General features: G+C 48.3%; 1 protein-coding gene across 1 annotated transcript in view; it reads right to left on the reverse strand.

Moving 5' to 3' along the window:
* LOC119969932 (ankyrin repeat domain-containing protein 31-like) overlaps nt 1–15,130 on the reverse strand; it is a 273,205-nt gene that overhangs the window by 120,474 nt on the left and 137,601 nt on the right. The window contains exons 6-7 of the mRNA XM_038803900.1: nt 14,143–14,213; nt 5,036–5,770 (exon numbers count right to left, since the gene is read on the reverse strand). Coding sequence (XP_038659828.1) covers nt 5,036–5,770; nt 14,143–14,213 — 806 coding nt within the window. The remainder of the gene's footprint in view (nt 1–5,035; nt 5,771–14,142; nt 14,214–15,130) is intronic.

Raw genomic sequence — 15,130 nt, forward strand, 5'->3', positions numbered from 1 at the left:
GGATTAATTAATGATCTCATTGTTATGGTCCCTGTAGGGAAGAGTGATCATAACATGAGAGAATTTCAGTTTGAGAGTGAGAAACTGGAGTCCCACACTAGAGTTCTGGAGTTAAACAAAGGGAATTGCGTAGGCATGAGAACAGATCTGGCCCTAGTCGGCTAGGCAGGAAGGCTAAAAGGTTGATGAGCAGTGGCAATTATATAAGGAGATATTCAATTTCTCCCAACTAAAGTGAATCTGTGGAATTCACTACCCAGAGTGCAGTGGATTAGGAACTTCCCTGGCTCAAATCTATGATTCCCCCGAATCGACATTTCTCTTGACCCTGCCCCCAACCCAAAGTGCTGGCCAAACTGCCTCCAAATTCTCAACGGAGCTATTACTACTGGACTCCCTGAGCATCACCCCATGGCCGTCGGGAGCGGCGCTGTTGCTCACACCTTCAAATCCGACCCCCTATGTAAACTCTCGGCCATTCTGACCCATTGGGAGTCAACCCGTCTGACCCAGCTCCGTACCTTCTCCACATTTGCCGCCCAGTAATAATATATCAGGTTCGGAAGGCCCAAACCCCCTGCCTGCCTTCCTCTTTGTAGTAGCACCTTTCCTGAATCCCGCAACACCCCCGTCTTCGAGGATGCACGGGCAAGTGAAATGGATTGGCCATCACGCTTGCAGGGGTCACCTTGGCAGACAGTGGAGTGTGATGCTAAATGCATGAGTCAGACTTTGTCAAATGATGAGGAGCACCAGATCTCATCTCACAGCAAATTGTCATTATCATCTGTCCCTTGGACAGGATCTGCTGATACTGACTCCCAAGGGTCAACATCCTGTGGTGATGCTGGTAGGACCCTCGGAGAAGGAGCTGTTGTACTGGGAAAGATGGACAAGGAATTGGTGGGCAGTTATCGGGAAGTGGGTTGCATTTCGAATTGTGGGGAGAGCTGAGGGTGGGGGGGGGGGGGGATTGGAAGAGTGGGACAGGGCGGCAAAGCTGCTGGTGGCCAGGTCTCAGTTGGCAAATCAGGAGGTGATGAGGTTGCCCTGTGTGCAGTGGCCCTGTAGTACACATTGGCAGCCTGCCCGTTCAGCCCGGACTCCACACCTGGTTCTTCCTGGAATCATCCTCATTCTCCTCATCATTTGAGGCTTGGCGTTCTTCCTCCTCCTCCAGCATGTTGCCCCTCTGCTGAGCGATGTTGTGTAGGACACAGCAGGCCAGCCCGATGCGCGAGACCCTCCTGGGGCTATAGCAAAGAGCTCCATCCGAGCAGTCCAGGCATCGGAAGGGCACCTTGAGGATGCCAATACACCGCTCAATGATGCTCCTGCTTGCTGCATGGGTCGTTAGCCATGACCTTACCAGGAAACCCTTGTCATCCAAGTGCCAACCCCTCGCCTCGCAGGTGCCAGGAATCTCAGAGTATGCCAGGATGTATGCGTTGTGCATACTGACTGGGTATCGAGCACAGACATGCATGATGTGCAACTTGTGGTCACACACCAACTGCACATTCAGGGAGTGGAACCTGGAACGGATGTCCTCTTCCAAACTCCTGTGGTGCCAGTTGTGCCACCACCTGGCACAGGTGGCACATTGTCTCACTGGTTAGCCAAAGTCCTCGGCAGCACAGGCAGTATGGCAGCTCCTTGAAGGACAAGCACTGAAGGTATATACGTGCCCTGAGGCAGCACCTCCTTTGGAGCTCCTCCTCGTCCTGTTGTCCGGCCGGTACTTGAGTCTCATCGGCTGGCGCCTGCTCTTCTGGGGCAAGCTCCGCTTGTCAGGGTCCTCCCTGAGCTTGCCCTGCTTCTCCAGCCTCCATGCTGGCTGGCTGTACTCATTCTTCTCTGTAGGGAGGACAAAGAAAAGACATATTAGCAAGATGAATATTGCCTTGCCCATCCAAAGCCACCAGGGAACAAAGTCACCCTGCGTCCCTGAGTTGTACTGCTGTGCCACACCCAACACATTTCCCCCCTCGCCCCCCAATCCGGCCTCTTCGATATGTTCTCGTCGGCGCTGCACTCCTGTCCCCATCAGTGAGTGCACCGGGCCTGTGATGTGGGGATCCTCCTTCCTCAGCACCCGTCCCTTTCAACAGGGGCACTGATGGCTACCGCAATCCGTGACAGCGATAGGCTCTGTGGTCCCTGTCCTGTTTCCCCAGTGGGGTCTACTGTGGGTTACCTCACCGGGTCTCGTGTGTTATCCTGCCATCAGGGAGAAAGCTGATTGTGGGGTGGTGAAGGTCACTGTGTGCCGCCAATTGCCTCCATGTTTAGAGGTTTGTGTGTGGGCAGGTTCTACAGATGGGGGTTAGTCAGGTAAGTGTGTGTCTGCTGGAAGCTTACGTCCAGTGTGATGTGGGTCCTGGGTGTGACACATAAGTAGTGGCAACCTGACACTTAACCGGGCAGGGTGGTTGGGAGCAAGGGTGCAGTGCACAGGCAGTACTTGGAGACTATAGGATCCCTTCAGTGCTGAAACAGGGCCATTCGGCCCATCTGAAAGAGTACCCTAACAAGGCAGATTCCCCACCCTACCTCCATAACCCTGTAATCCCACCTAACCTGCTCATCTTTGGACATTAAGGCGCATTTTAGCATGGCCAATCCCAGAGGGAACCCACGCGGACACGGGGAGCACCTGCAAATTCCATACGGTCCCCCAAGGCCAGAATTGAACCCGGAGCCCTGGTTCTGTGAGGCAAAAGTGCTAACCACTGTGCTAACATGTCACCCATGATCCTAAGGGTGGGCTAGCTGATAGTGTCACTGGTGAGGCCTCTGCCCTGAGAGGAGGTGTGCCAGGGAGGGTGCCAAAGTCCTCAGCACCACAGTGGGGTTGTGCTCTTGATGAGTGAACTGAGGAGTGCCAGTACCTGGTGTCATTGATTGGACTTGGCCATGCTCATTCCATTGATGATTCAGCTGGGGTCTGAGACTTTCCAGAGGGACAGCCTGGATTGGCTCCCAGATACCCAGAGGCTCTCCGAACATTTACAGGACACATGAGCAATCAGCTAAGTGAAAGGCCAGAGGCCTGTAACTTGCACCAAGGGGTGCATCTAAAACACAGACTTGAGCAATGGCAGTCTGAACCAGGCCACCCCGATCATGAGAGAGACACCCCGGGCTGGATTCTCCATTTGGGAGACTACGTGCTAACGCCGGTGTGGGAACAGTGGCGTTTTAAGCCCGAAAAAATGGCGCAAAACCTGCACCAATCCTCCCACTGGTGGGGGGCGAGCAGGCAGGCAGCATAGAACCCCTGGCTCTAGCTGCGGATACAGCTGGAGAATTGCTGGGTCCGTGATCGCGCATGCGCATGGCGGCGGCCTGCACCAATACACAACAGCATGATATCCGCCGAAGAAGGGCGGAGCATCACGGAGGGGTGCAGCATGAAGTGTCCAACCCACTAATGATATTAAAATTCATACAAATGATGGTTTTTGAATGGACCTGCCGGAACGGGATGTAAACTTTGATTTCACTGCCAGTGAGGGAACGGAACATGGGGTTGGGATCACTGTAGGGCACAAACCTGGGCTGGATTCTCCATCGGCGTGATCCTCCGTTTCGCCAGCAGCAGATTTTCCGATGGCATGGGGGTGCCCACAATGGGAAACCCCATTGGCCAGCTGGCGGGATAGAAAATCCCACTGCCCACAGAGGCACTCGTCAATGGGTGCAGCAGGATGGAGAATCCCATCCCTGATTTTATTCAATTTCGCACAATTCTCCATCTTCTCGTTTCTAGCATTCACTGCAAGGTGAAATGCAAGGTTTTTATAGCTTGAGTCAGCACGGTAGCATTGTGGATAGCACAATCGCTTCACAGCTCCAGGGACCCAGGTTCGATTCCGGCTTGGGTCACTATCTGTGCGGAGTCTGCACATCCTCCCCGTGTGCGCGTGGGTTTCCTCCGGGTGCTCCGGTTTCCTCCCACAGTCCAAAGATGTGCAGGTTAGGTGGATTAGCCATGATAAATTGCCCTTAGTGTCCAAAATTGCCCTTAGTGTTGGGTGGGGTTACTGAGTTATGGGGATAGGGTGGAGGTGTTGACCTTGGGTAGGGGGTAGGGTGCTCTTTCCCAGAGCCGGTGCAGACTCGATGGGCCGAATGGCCTCCTTCTGCACTGTAAATTCTATGTAAATCTATGAGTCGGGTACCTACCTGCCAGAAAAAATTCCAGTCGACTTCCAAAGTGGGCCTGGAGTCACTTATCATTCAATTCTGATATCGTCGACTGCACATACAACCCAGAGGCAGCACGGTACCACAGTGGTTAGCAAAGTTGCTTCACAGCTCCAGGGTCCCAGGTTCAATTCCCGTCTTGGGTCATTGTCTGTGTGGAGTCTGCACGTTCTCCTGTGTCTGTGTGGATTTCCTCCGGGTGCTCCGGTTTCCTCGCACATGTCCCGAAAGACGTGCTGTTAGGTATTTTGGACATTCTGAATTCTCCCTCTGTGTACCCGAACAGGCGCCAGAATGTGGCGACTAGGGGCTTTTCACAGTCACTTCATTGCAGTGTTAATGTAAGCCTACTTATGACAATAAAGATTATTCATTAATTAGAACAGCATCAATGGCTTCCTTCTCTCCCCAGGCTGATTTAGGGGCATAAGGGTTAGGGCAGAAAAAGAATAATTTTCTCCCCTTTCTGTTTTGATGTAGTTCAGCAGTAGGGACAGAAATTTGAAGGGACCTAGGTTCTACCCCAAATTCTAATGCCTCCACCAACTGAGCCTGAATTCTACTTCCAGAAAGAATGTTATTCTGAGCTCTTATAAATAACAGTACTCAGTATGGGGAACAGGGTTAGTCATACTGGAAACAATAGCGGGCTCTGATGGCACTGGATATGGTCTGCACCTTTGCAAAATGTTGACCTGAGATGGGATTTTATTATAATAAATGTTAACAAATAGAAATCAATTATAAACGTTGATTTGTGCAGTTTCAATTCTCAGTGGTGACAAAAAAAAATCATGACCCAGTCACAAGTCTTGTGGATCTCTACCTCAATACTTGTCTGCTCCAGGTGTTCAGTTTTCTTTGGAGATTGAGAGCTTGGTTCATAATGTGTTATTTGTGTGAGGTCATCATCATCTTGTGTATCATTATCATGCAGTGTAAGTGCTCCAGTCTTGACTCCTGGGGTGTCTTGAGTGGATGAATCAATTGCAGATTTGCCATTTGCTGATGGCAATGCCTCAATGGCTGGTGTAATTGACACCATTGATGGCATATTGTTCAGTGCTGTCAACTCCACAGGCAATGCATTCCTTCTTTCTGCCAATGGTTCAACTGTCGATCCAATCTCAGGCGACATATTCATTGGTGTAAGTGAGTTAGTCAGAGAGTCACTGCTCAATGGTCTCAACGAATCTACCAGCAGTAATTCGCTGCCTCTTGATTGTGAGTTTGTTTTGTGTTCAACACTGCCTCGTGCTACCAAGTTCTCTCCCTGAGGTGACATGATCCTTTGTGTTAGTGATCCCCATATTGGCTGTACAGCTGCTTCTGCCTCTGTAGGTAATGTCTTTGATATTAATGTTTCCGCTAGGGGCAATTTACTCGCTCCCAACGTAGTTGCATGTCTTGAGAATACTGATGACAGATCTGGTGTTGTGCAGTCTGTTGCTGACAACTCGTTAGCTGGTGATATCCTCTTTGCTTTTGTCAATGTACTTGGAGTGATAACGGCACCGGTGAGCAGATTTATTTCTGGAGAATTCTCTTCATCAGAGATGATCTAAGAAAAATTAAACATCTTACTTTGATTGCTGACAAACATGATGGGGACAATTTTTACTTAATTCCCTGCGTGGGAAACCCATGGAATCAGGTAAAATGTTAATCTTACATCCTCCCCAATGGGGCAATTTTAACCTATTTCACCAGCCGGGAAACTGATGGGATTGGGTGAAATGTTGGTTTTAGACTCCAGCCTATTTTATTGTCCATTGAAGTCAACGAGTAATATTGGGCAGAGTTCCAACTCCTCCCATGGGTTTTCCAGCTGAGGGGTTAGGTTAAAATTGCCCCAACCAAAACATTATTAAGGCCTTTTAATGTCAATGCATTCACTCGGGCACTCTAGCCGGAATTGTAACGGGGTGGTGAAGGTGAAATTGGAAGTGGGAATTTCAGCAATTTTTCCTGCCAACCAGTGTGTCCACCTGCTGACCCATTCCCACTTCCAGCCTATTTTCAGGAAGGTGGGTTTCTGGGGCCAGCAGCAGGTCATCAATCAGATAAATCTAAGTGCCAATTCAGTGCACTCTTCACGCACCATCTAGATTTTCTGGGCGGCAGTCAGGTCCCTTAATGGGACTGGAGTTTATCGGTGGCAGGAGGTTGGGGAGGTGAGGCTTCTTGAAAAATAGCCAAGACTTGGGTCCATGGGTTGCAAGGGTCACAGATTGTCATCTCTCTGACTTTAGTTCAATTCATCTACCATGTCTCCTACTTTGGTTTACATTTGGAGAATCTCCTCTCCTTACTACACTCTTGTCCAAATCGTTACTGTATATGTAAAACAGTGAGCGTCTCTAGGTCAAACCCGAAAATGACTTCTGTCGGGCTAAAAAGTACCCATGGATGGCTGCGTTAGCACACATTAACCAATCCTGTGTTCCCAATTGAGAGCTGGACCCAAAAGGATAGTTAGCTCAATGATTCTTCCAAAAACACCAGCAACCACTCTCCTTACGTTCACTCCCTTCAACCTCAATTCAATATATTGTGAACACAGTCAGAAGTCTCACAACACCAGGTTAAAGTCCAACAGGTTTGTTTCAAATTACTAGCTTTCGGAGGACCGCTCCTTCCTCAGGAGAATGAAGAGGTATGTTCCAGAAAGCTACATATAGACAAAGTCAAAGATGCCAGACAATGCTTAGAATGCAAGCAATTGTAGGTAATTAAGTCTTTACAGATCCAGAGATAGGGATAACCCACAGGTTAAAGAGGTGTGAATTGTCTCAAGCCAGGACAGTTCGTATGATTTCGCAAGCCCAGCCAGATGGTGGGGGATGAATGTAATGCAACATGAATCCAAGATCCCAGTTGAGGCCGTACTCATGTGTGCGGAACTTGGCTATAAGTTTCTGCTCGGCGTTTGCGTTGTCGCGCGTCCTGAAGGTCGCCTTGGAGAACGCTTACCCGCAGATCAGAGGCTGAATGCCCTTGACTGCTGAAGTGTTCCCCAACTGGAAGGGAACATTCATGCCTGGCGATTGTCGCGCGATGTCCGTTCATCTGCTGTTGCAGCGTCTGCCTGGTCTCACCAATGTACTAAGCTTCAGGGCATCCTTTCAATAAGCATATGAGGTAGACAATGTTGGCTGGTGGGTGGTGTTCTCATGTGTAATGTTGGTATCCATGTCGATGATCTGGCACGTCTTGCAGAGATTACCATGGCAGGGTTGTGTGGTGTTGTGGTCGCTGTTCTGAAGGCTGGGTAGTTTGCTGCAAACAACAGTTTGTTTGAGGTTGCGCGGTTGTTTGAATGCAAGTAGTGGGTGTGTGGGGATGATCTTGGCAAGATGTTCATCTTCATCGATGACGTGTTGAAGGTCCGCTCCGGAGAAGTACTGGATGACGAAGAGTACTCTGTCAGTTGTGTCCCATGTTTGTCTTCGGAGGAGGTAGGTGCAGTTTATTGCTGTGGCGCGTTGGAACTGTCGATTGATGAGTCGAGTGCCATATCCCGTTCCTACGAGGGCATTTTTCAGCGTCTGTAGATGTCTGTTACACTCCTCCTCGTCTGAGCAGATCCTGTGTATACGGAGGGCTTGTCTATAGGGGATGGCTTCTTTAATATGTTTAGGGTGGAAGCTGGAGAAGTGGAGCATCGTGAGGTTATCCGTGGGCTTGCGGTAAAGTGAAGTGCTGAGGTGACCGTCCTTGATGGAGATAAATGTGTCCAAGAATGCAACTGATTTTGGAGAGTAGTCCATGGTGAGTCTGATGGTTGGATGGAACTTATTGATGTCATCCGTGTAGTCGTTTCAGTGATTCTTCGCCGTGGGCCCAAAGGAAAAAAATATAATTGATGTATCTGGTATATAACGTCGGTTGAAGGTCCTGTGCAGTGAGGAGGTCTTGTTCAAACTTGTGCATGAAGATGTTGGCATATTAAGGTGCAAATTTGGTCCCAATGGCTGTTCCACATCTGGATGAAGAACTTGTTGTCGAAGGTGAAGACGTTGTGATCCAGAATGAAGCGGATGAGTTGCAGAATTGCATCTGGTGATTGGCAGTTGTCGGTGTTGAGTACTGAGGCTGTTGCAGCAATGCCGTCGTCATGGGGGATGCTGGTGTAGAATGCTGAGATGTCCATTGTGATGAGGAATGTTCCTGGTTCAACTAGTCCATGGGTGCTGAGTTTCTATAGGAAGTCCGTCGTGTCGCGACAGAAGCTGGGTGTTCCTTGTACGATGGGTTTCAAATGCCCTCGATGTAGCCAGAGAGCTTCCCACACAGGGTCCCATTGCCTGATATGATAGGACGGCCTGGTGTGTTGGCCTTGTGTATTTTTGGGAGGCAGTAGAGATCTCCAACGCGGGGAGTACGTGGGATGAGAGCACGTTGGGTACTCTGCAGGTCTGGACCCAAGGTCTTAATCAGTCTGTTGAGTTGGCGGATGTGTTCCTTGGTCGGATCTGCGGGTAACTGTCTGTAGCGTTCCTGGTTGTTGAGTTGTCGGTACACTTCTTTGCAGTAGTCCGTTCTGTTCAGTATGACGATGTTGCGGTTGGTCCTGAGAGCGCAGATGGCGATGTTTTGTGCTTGGCTGATGTTCAGGGCTGTCTTGTGAATGCGACTGATGAATCTGGCATTGACGCGACTCCTGACGGCTTGAGCATACAGGTCGACTCTGGGGCAGCGGCCTTCCGGAGGGGTCCAATTTGACTCTTTCCTCTTCGGTTGCCGCACTGCAGATCTCTCGGTCTGCTGTTCCGGTTCATTGGTTGACTCATTGGGTTCGCTGTTGGCCTCTTGTGGTCTGTGGAAGAACTCCTGATCTCCGGGTAAGCGTTCTCCAAGGCGGCCTTCAGGACGTGCGACAACGCAAAATCGCCAAGCAGAAACTTGTAGCCAAGTTACGCACACATGAGTACGGCCTCAACCGGGATCTTGGATTCATGTTGCATTACATTCATCCCCCACCATCTGGCCTGGGCTTGCGAAATCCTACCAACTGTCCTGGCTTGAGACAATTCACACCTCTTTAACCTGGGGTTACCCCTATCTCTGGATCTGTATAGACTTAATTACCTGCAAATGCTCGCATTCAAAGCATTGTCTTGCATCTTTGACTTTGTCTATATATATATGTTTCTGGAACATACATCTTCATTCACCTGAGGAAGGAGCAGTGCTCCGAAAGCTAGTCATTTGAAACAAACCTGTTGGACTTTAACCTGGTGTTGTAAGACTTCTTACTGTGCCCACCCCAGTCCAATGCCGGCATCTCCACAGCATGGCTTTATTGTGAAGGCAGCATTGATAAATATTCAGATAAAAACAGAAAATGCTGGAAAAACTCAGCATGCGTTGCTGAATGTTCACTTCTCTTTCCTATTTTCCATTATGCGTCTTATTTTAACTCCTTTTTATGACTATTGACGAGTGGTATAAATCCTCAAAGACTTTAAGGCTGCCATTAAGCATTAGGCATCAGAAATTAAATGAAAAATGAAATGAAAAAATGAAAATCGCTTATTGTCACGAGTAAGCTTCAGTGAAGTTACTGTGAAAAGCCCCTAGTCGCCACATTACGGCGCCTGTTCAGGGAGGCTGGTACAGGAATGAGGTAAACCCAACCCTGTCAACCCTGAAAAGTTCAGCTGACTAACAACTGGGGGCTTGTAACAAAATACGGAGAGCTGTGTCCCAGACTAGTCAAGCAAAACCTGACATAGTCATGTTCATGGAATCATATCCTACAGGTAACGTCCCAGACACCACTATCACCATTCCTGGATACGTCCTTCCCACCGCAGCAAAGTTGATGGCAGCACAATAGTATACATTCAGGAGAGAGTTGCTCTGGAGGACCTGAACTTCGACTCTGGACCCCATGAGGTCTCATAGCACCAGGCCAAACATGGGCAAGGAAACCTCCTGCTGATTACCACGTAGCACCCCCCCTTCAGCTGATGAATCAGTACTCCTCCATGAACATCACTCGGAGGAAGCACTGAGGGTTGCAAGGGTGCAGAATGTACTCTGGGGGGAGAACTTCAATGTCCATCACCAAGTGAGGTTCAATAGTACCACCACAGACCGAGCTGGCCAGGTCCTAAAGGACACAACTGCTAAACTGGGACTGCAGCAGGTGGTGAGGGAGCAAACAACAGGGAAAAACATACTTGGTTTCATACTCACCAACCTGCCTTCCACAGATGGTTAGCACTGCTGTCTCACAGCACCAGTGACCTGGGTTCAATTCCGGCTTTGGGTGACCGTGTGGAGTTTGCACTTCCTCCACGTGTCTACATGGGCTTCCTCCGGGTACTACGGTTTCCCAGTCCAAGGATGCAGGTTAGGTGGATTGGCCATGCTAAATTGCCCCTTAGTATCCAAAAAGGTTGGGTTGGGTTACAGGGATAGGGTGGGGGCTCTTTCGGAGAGTTGGTGGAGACACAATGGGCCGAATGGCCTCCTTCTGCACTGTAGGGATTCTATGTTCTATGTTCTAAACACAGGTGCATCTGTCCATGACAGTATTGGTAGGAGTGACCACGCACAGCTCTTGTCGGGATTAAGTCCCGTCTTCACATTGAGGATACCCTCCATCGTGTTGTGTGGTACTACCACCACGCTAAGTGGGTTGGGCTTCAAACAGATCTCGTAGTTCAAGATTTGGCATCCATGAGGCACCATGTGCCATCAGCAACAGCAGAATGTACTCAACCACAATCTGCAACCTGATGGCCAGTCATATCCCCACTCCACCATTACCATCAAGCAAGGGGATCATAAGACCATAAGATATAGAGCAGGATTAGGCCACTCGGCCCATCGTGTCTGCTCCGCCGTTCAATCATGGCTGATATTTTTATCATCCCCATTCTCCTGCCTTCTCCCCATAACCCTTGAACCCCTTATTAATTAAGAAACTATCTATATCTGTCTTAAAGACACTCAGAGACTCCACAGCCTTCTGCGGCATAGAGTTCCACAGATTCACCACCCACTGGCTGAAAAAATTCCTCCTCGGATCAACCCCAGTACAATGAAGTGTTCAGGAGGGCATGCCAGGAGCTACACCAGACATACCTCAAAATGAGGTGTCATCCTAGTGAAGCTACAACACAGGACTACTTACTTGCCAAACAACAGAAACAGCAAGTAATGGACAAACTAAGCAATTCCATAACCATTGGATCAGGTCTGAGCTCTGCAGTCCTTTCACATGAAAAATGAAAATGAAAAATCGCTTATTGTCACAAGTAGGCTTCAGTGAAGTTACTGTGAAAAGCCCCTAGTCGCCACATTCCGGCGCCTGTTCGGGGAGGCTGGTACAGGAATCGTACCGTGCTGCTGGCCTGCTTGATCTGCTTTAAAAGCCAGCGATTTAGCCCAGTGCGCTAAACCAGCCCCTAGTGTGCTAAACCAGAGTGAATGGCGCTGCACAATTATTTATTTATTATAAATTTAGGGTACGCAATTCATTTCCAAATAAGGGGCAATTTAACGTGGCCAATCCGCCCAGAGATGGTATCAATTCTCGGCACCGTGAAGCAGCAGTGCTAACCACTGTGCCACTGTGCTGCCCTAGTGCTGCACAATTAAACACCTCATTGAAGGAGGAGGCTCCACAAATATCCCCATCTTCAATGATGGAGGAGCACAGCATATCAGTGCAAAGGATAAGGATTGAAGCATTCACAACAATCTTCAGCCGGAAGTGCCAAGTGGGTGATCCATTTTTGCCTCCTTCAGAGAACCCCAGCATCGCAGATGTCAGTCAATGGCAGCGTGGTAGCACAAGTGGATAGCACAGTGGCTTCACAGTGCCAGGGTCCCAGGTTCGATTCCCCACTGGGTCACTGGCTGTGAGGAGTCTGCACGTTCTCCCCGTGTCTGCGTGGGTTTCCTCTGGGTGCTCCGGTTTCCTCCCACAGTCCAAAGACGTGCAGGTTAGGTGCATTGGCCATGCTAAATTGCCCTTAGTGGCCAAAAAGGTTAGGAGGGGTTATTGGGTTACGGGGATAGGGTGGAAGTGAGGGCTTAAGTGAGTCGGTGCAGACTCGATGGACCGAATGGCCTCCTTCTGCACTGTATGTTCTATGTATATCAATAAATGGCTGAAGGCATTCGGTACTGGAAAGGTTATGGGCCTTAACAATATTCTGGCAATAGTCCTGAAGGCTTGTGCTCCATAACTTGACGTGCCCCAAGCCAAGCTGTACCAGTACAACTACAACACTGGCAGCTACCTGGCAATGTGGAAAATTGCCCAGGTGTGTCCGGTACACAATAAACAGGGCAAATCAAACCCAGCCAAATTCCCATCAGTCCAGTCTCGATCATCAGCAAAGTGATGGAAGGGGTCATTAACAGTGCTATCAAGTGGCACTTACTCAGCAGTAACCTGCTCACGGACACTCAGTTTGGGTTCTGCCAAGGTCACTCAGCTCCTGACGCCATTACAGCTTTGGTTCAAACATGGGCAAAAGAGCAGAACTCTAGAGGTGAGGTGAGTTGAGGTACCTTGACGTCAAGGCAGAATTTGACTGAATTATGGCATCAAGAAGCCCTAGCTAAACTGGAGTCAATGGGAATCGGGGAAAACACACCGCTGGTTGGAGTCATAGCTGGCACAAAGGAAGACGGTTGTGGTGGTTGGAAGTCAATCATCTCAGCTCCTGGACATCACTGCAGGAGTTGCTCAGGGTAGTGCCATAGGCCCAACCATCTTCAGTGGCATCATCAATGACCTTCCTTTCATCACAAGGTCAGAAGTAGGGAATTTTGCTGATGATTGCACAATGTTCAGCACCATTCGTGACTTCTCAGATAATGAAGCAGTCCATGTCCAACTGCAGCAAGACCTGGACAATATCCAGGCTTGAACTGACAAGTGGCAAGTAGCATTTGCACCACACAAGTGTCAGGCAATGTCCATCTCCAACAAGAGAGGATCTAACCATCGCCCCTTGACATCCAATGGCATTACAATGTTTGAATCTCCCACTAAGAACATTCTGGGGATACCATTGACCAGAAACTGAACTGGACTAGCCATCTTGATTAATAAGGGGATCAAGGGTTATGCGGAGGAGTGGGAGAATGGGGATGAGATACATATCCGCCATGAATGAGTGGCGGAGCAGACTCGATGGGCCGAACGGCCTGATTCAGCTCCAATGCCTTATGGTCTTATGTAAATATTGTGGCTAAAAGAGCAGATCAGATTCTAGGAATCCGACAGCGTGTAACTCACCTCCTGACTCCCCAAAGCCTGTCCATCATCTACAAGGAACAAGTCAGGAGCGTGATAGAATACTCTCCCCTTGCTTGGATGACTGTATCTCCAACAGCACTTAAAAGGTTCGACACCATCCAGGATAAAGCAACTCGCTTGAGTGCTAGCCCTTCCACAAACATTCAATCCCTGCACCACCAAAAACAGTGGCAGCCGTGTGTACCATCTGCAAGATGCACTGCAGGAACTCACCATGGTTCTTTCGACAGCACCTTCCAAACAAACTCACGACAGACAAGGGTAGCAAATACCTGGAAACCCACCACCTGGAAGTTCCCTTCCAAGTCATTTACCACACTGACTTGGAAATGTATCGCTGTTCCATCACCGGTCAAAACCCTGGAATATCCTCCCTAACAGCACTGTGGGTGTACCTGCACCTCAGGGACCACAGCAGTTCACACAGACAGCTAACCACCAGCTTCTCAAGGGCAAATAGGGATAGGCAATAAATGCTGGCCCAGCCAGCGATGCCCACATCCCTCGAATGAATAGAAAAAAAAATCAGACCCAATAGTGGGTCTGACATAAATGAGCGAACACTTAAAGGCAAAAAGACATTTGTCATATTGTAAGTTTAAAACATTCAACATTCTGTTTGTTGTCAAAAATAATTTACTCACATGTTCATTAGTTTCTGCTGGCAGATCATTGTTCATATCCAACATTGTTTCATCTGAGTCTTGTGAATTTTCTGAATAGTAAGATGAATGCACAAATAATACATAATTTTAATATTTCTGCCCCTGTATTATTAAGAACATTTGGTGGGATGGTGGTGGTGGTGATGGGGGGTGGAGAGGGGAGGGGGGGGGGGGGTACTTAACTGCAAAGTTTTTAAGCCAACTTTTCCTTCTAAATATCAGTGTACCAATTTTCAGCTGTACTGGCACATCAAGCAATGATTGAGCTGCTCAGTAAGTTATGTACACTTCAGTTCAGGGGCTAATGGGCCCACCTGTTCCTAAACTCAGCTGTTTGTCAGTCATGCGCCATCAAGCAGGTGCAAGGCACAACTCAAATGCAAAGTACTGTCAACCAAGGCTAAAATGCAGCTCATAATGTTTGCTCAAGAGAAAAATAGGTAGAGGACTTGGAGTGGAGTACCTGTCCATCATAACAGTCAGCGGAGGGGTGATAGAGAAATCTAGGAAGGAAAAAAATTAAAGCTGAATAAATAAGGTATAAAATGTATTTGAAAGGGTTAAATACTAAAATTCTCACTGGGCTGAAGTTACTTCAAATTCTTTAAGGCTGAACAAAAAAAATAGATTAAAAGAAAATAGCTTAGAGCTGATAAAATTATAAGAAGGTTTATGCATGTTAAAAGATAGCAATATATCCTAAAGTGGCTGGTGTCAACTGGTCTAGAATTATGTAGAAATTTTAATACTGTAACATTATAGTTATGAAATATTTGAGAAGCACCCAAGTATCAAAATTCTGCAAATACTGTTGCATTTTTGATGACTGCCTCTGAGAAGTCCTACATTCTTGATGTTCGATGTACATCATTCACCATGACGTTAAGAACTGAAAATGTTAGTAATAACTTTATATGTGACTGCAAGGCATACAGTGTGGTAACATCCAATGCAAAATGCATTCTTA

Source organism: Scyliorhinus canicula, chromosome 8, assembly GCF_902713615.1.
Source record: "Scyliorhinus canicula chromosome 8, sScyCan1.1, whole genome shotgun sequence".
In the NCBI taxonomy this organism is placed as follows: Eukaryota; Metazoa; Chordata; class Chondrichthyes; order Carcharhiniformes; family Scyliorhinidae; genus Scyliorhinus; species Scyliorhinus canicula.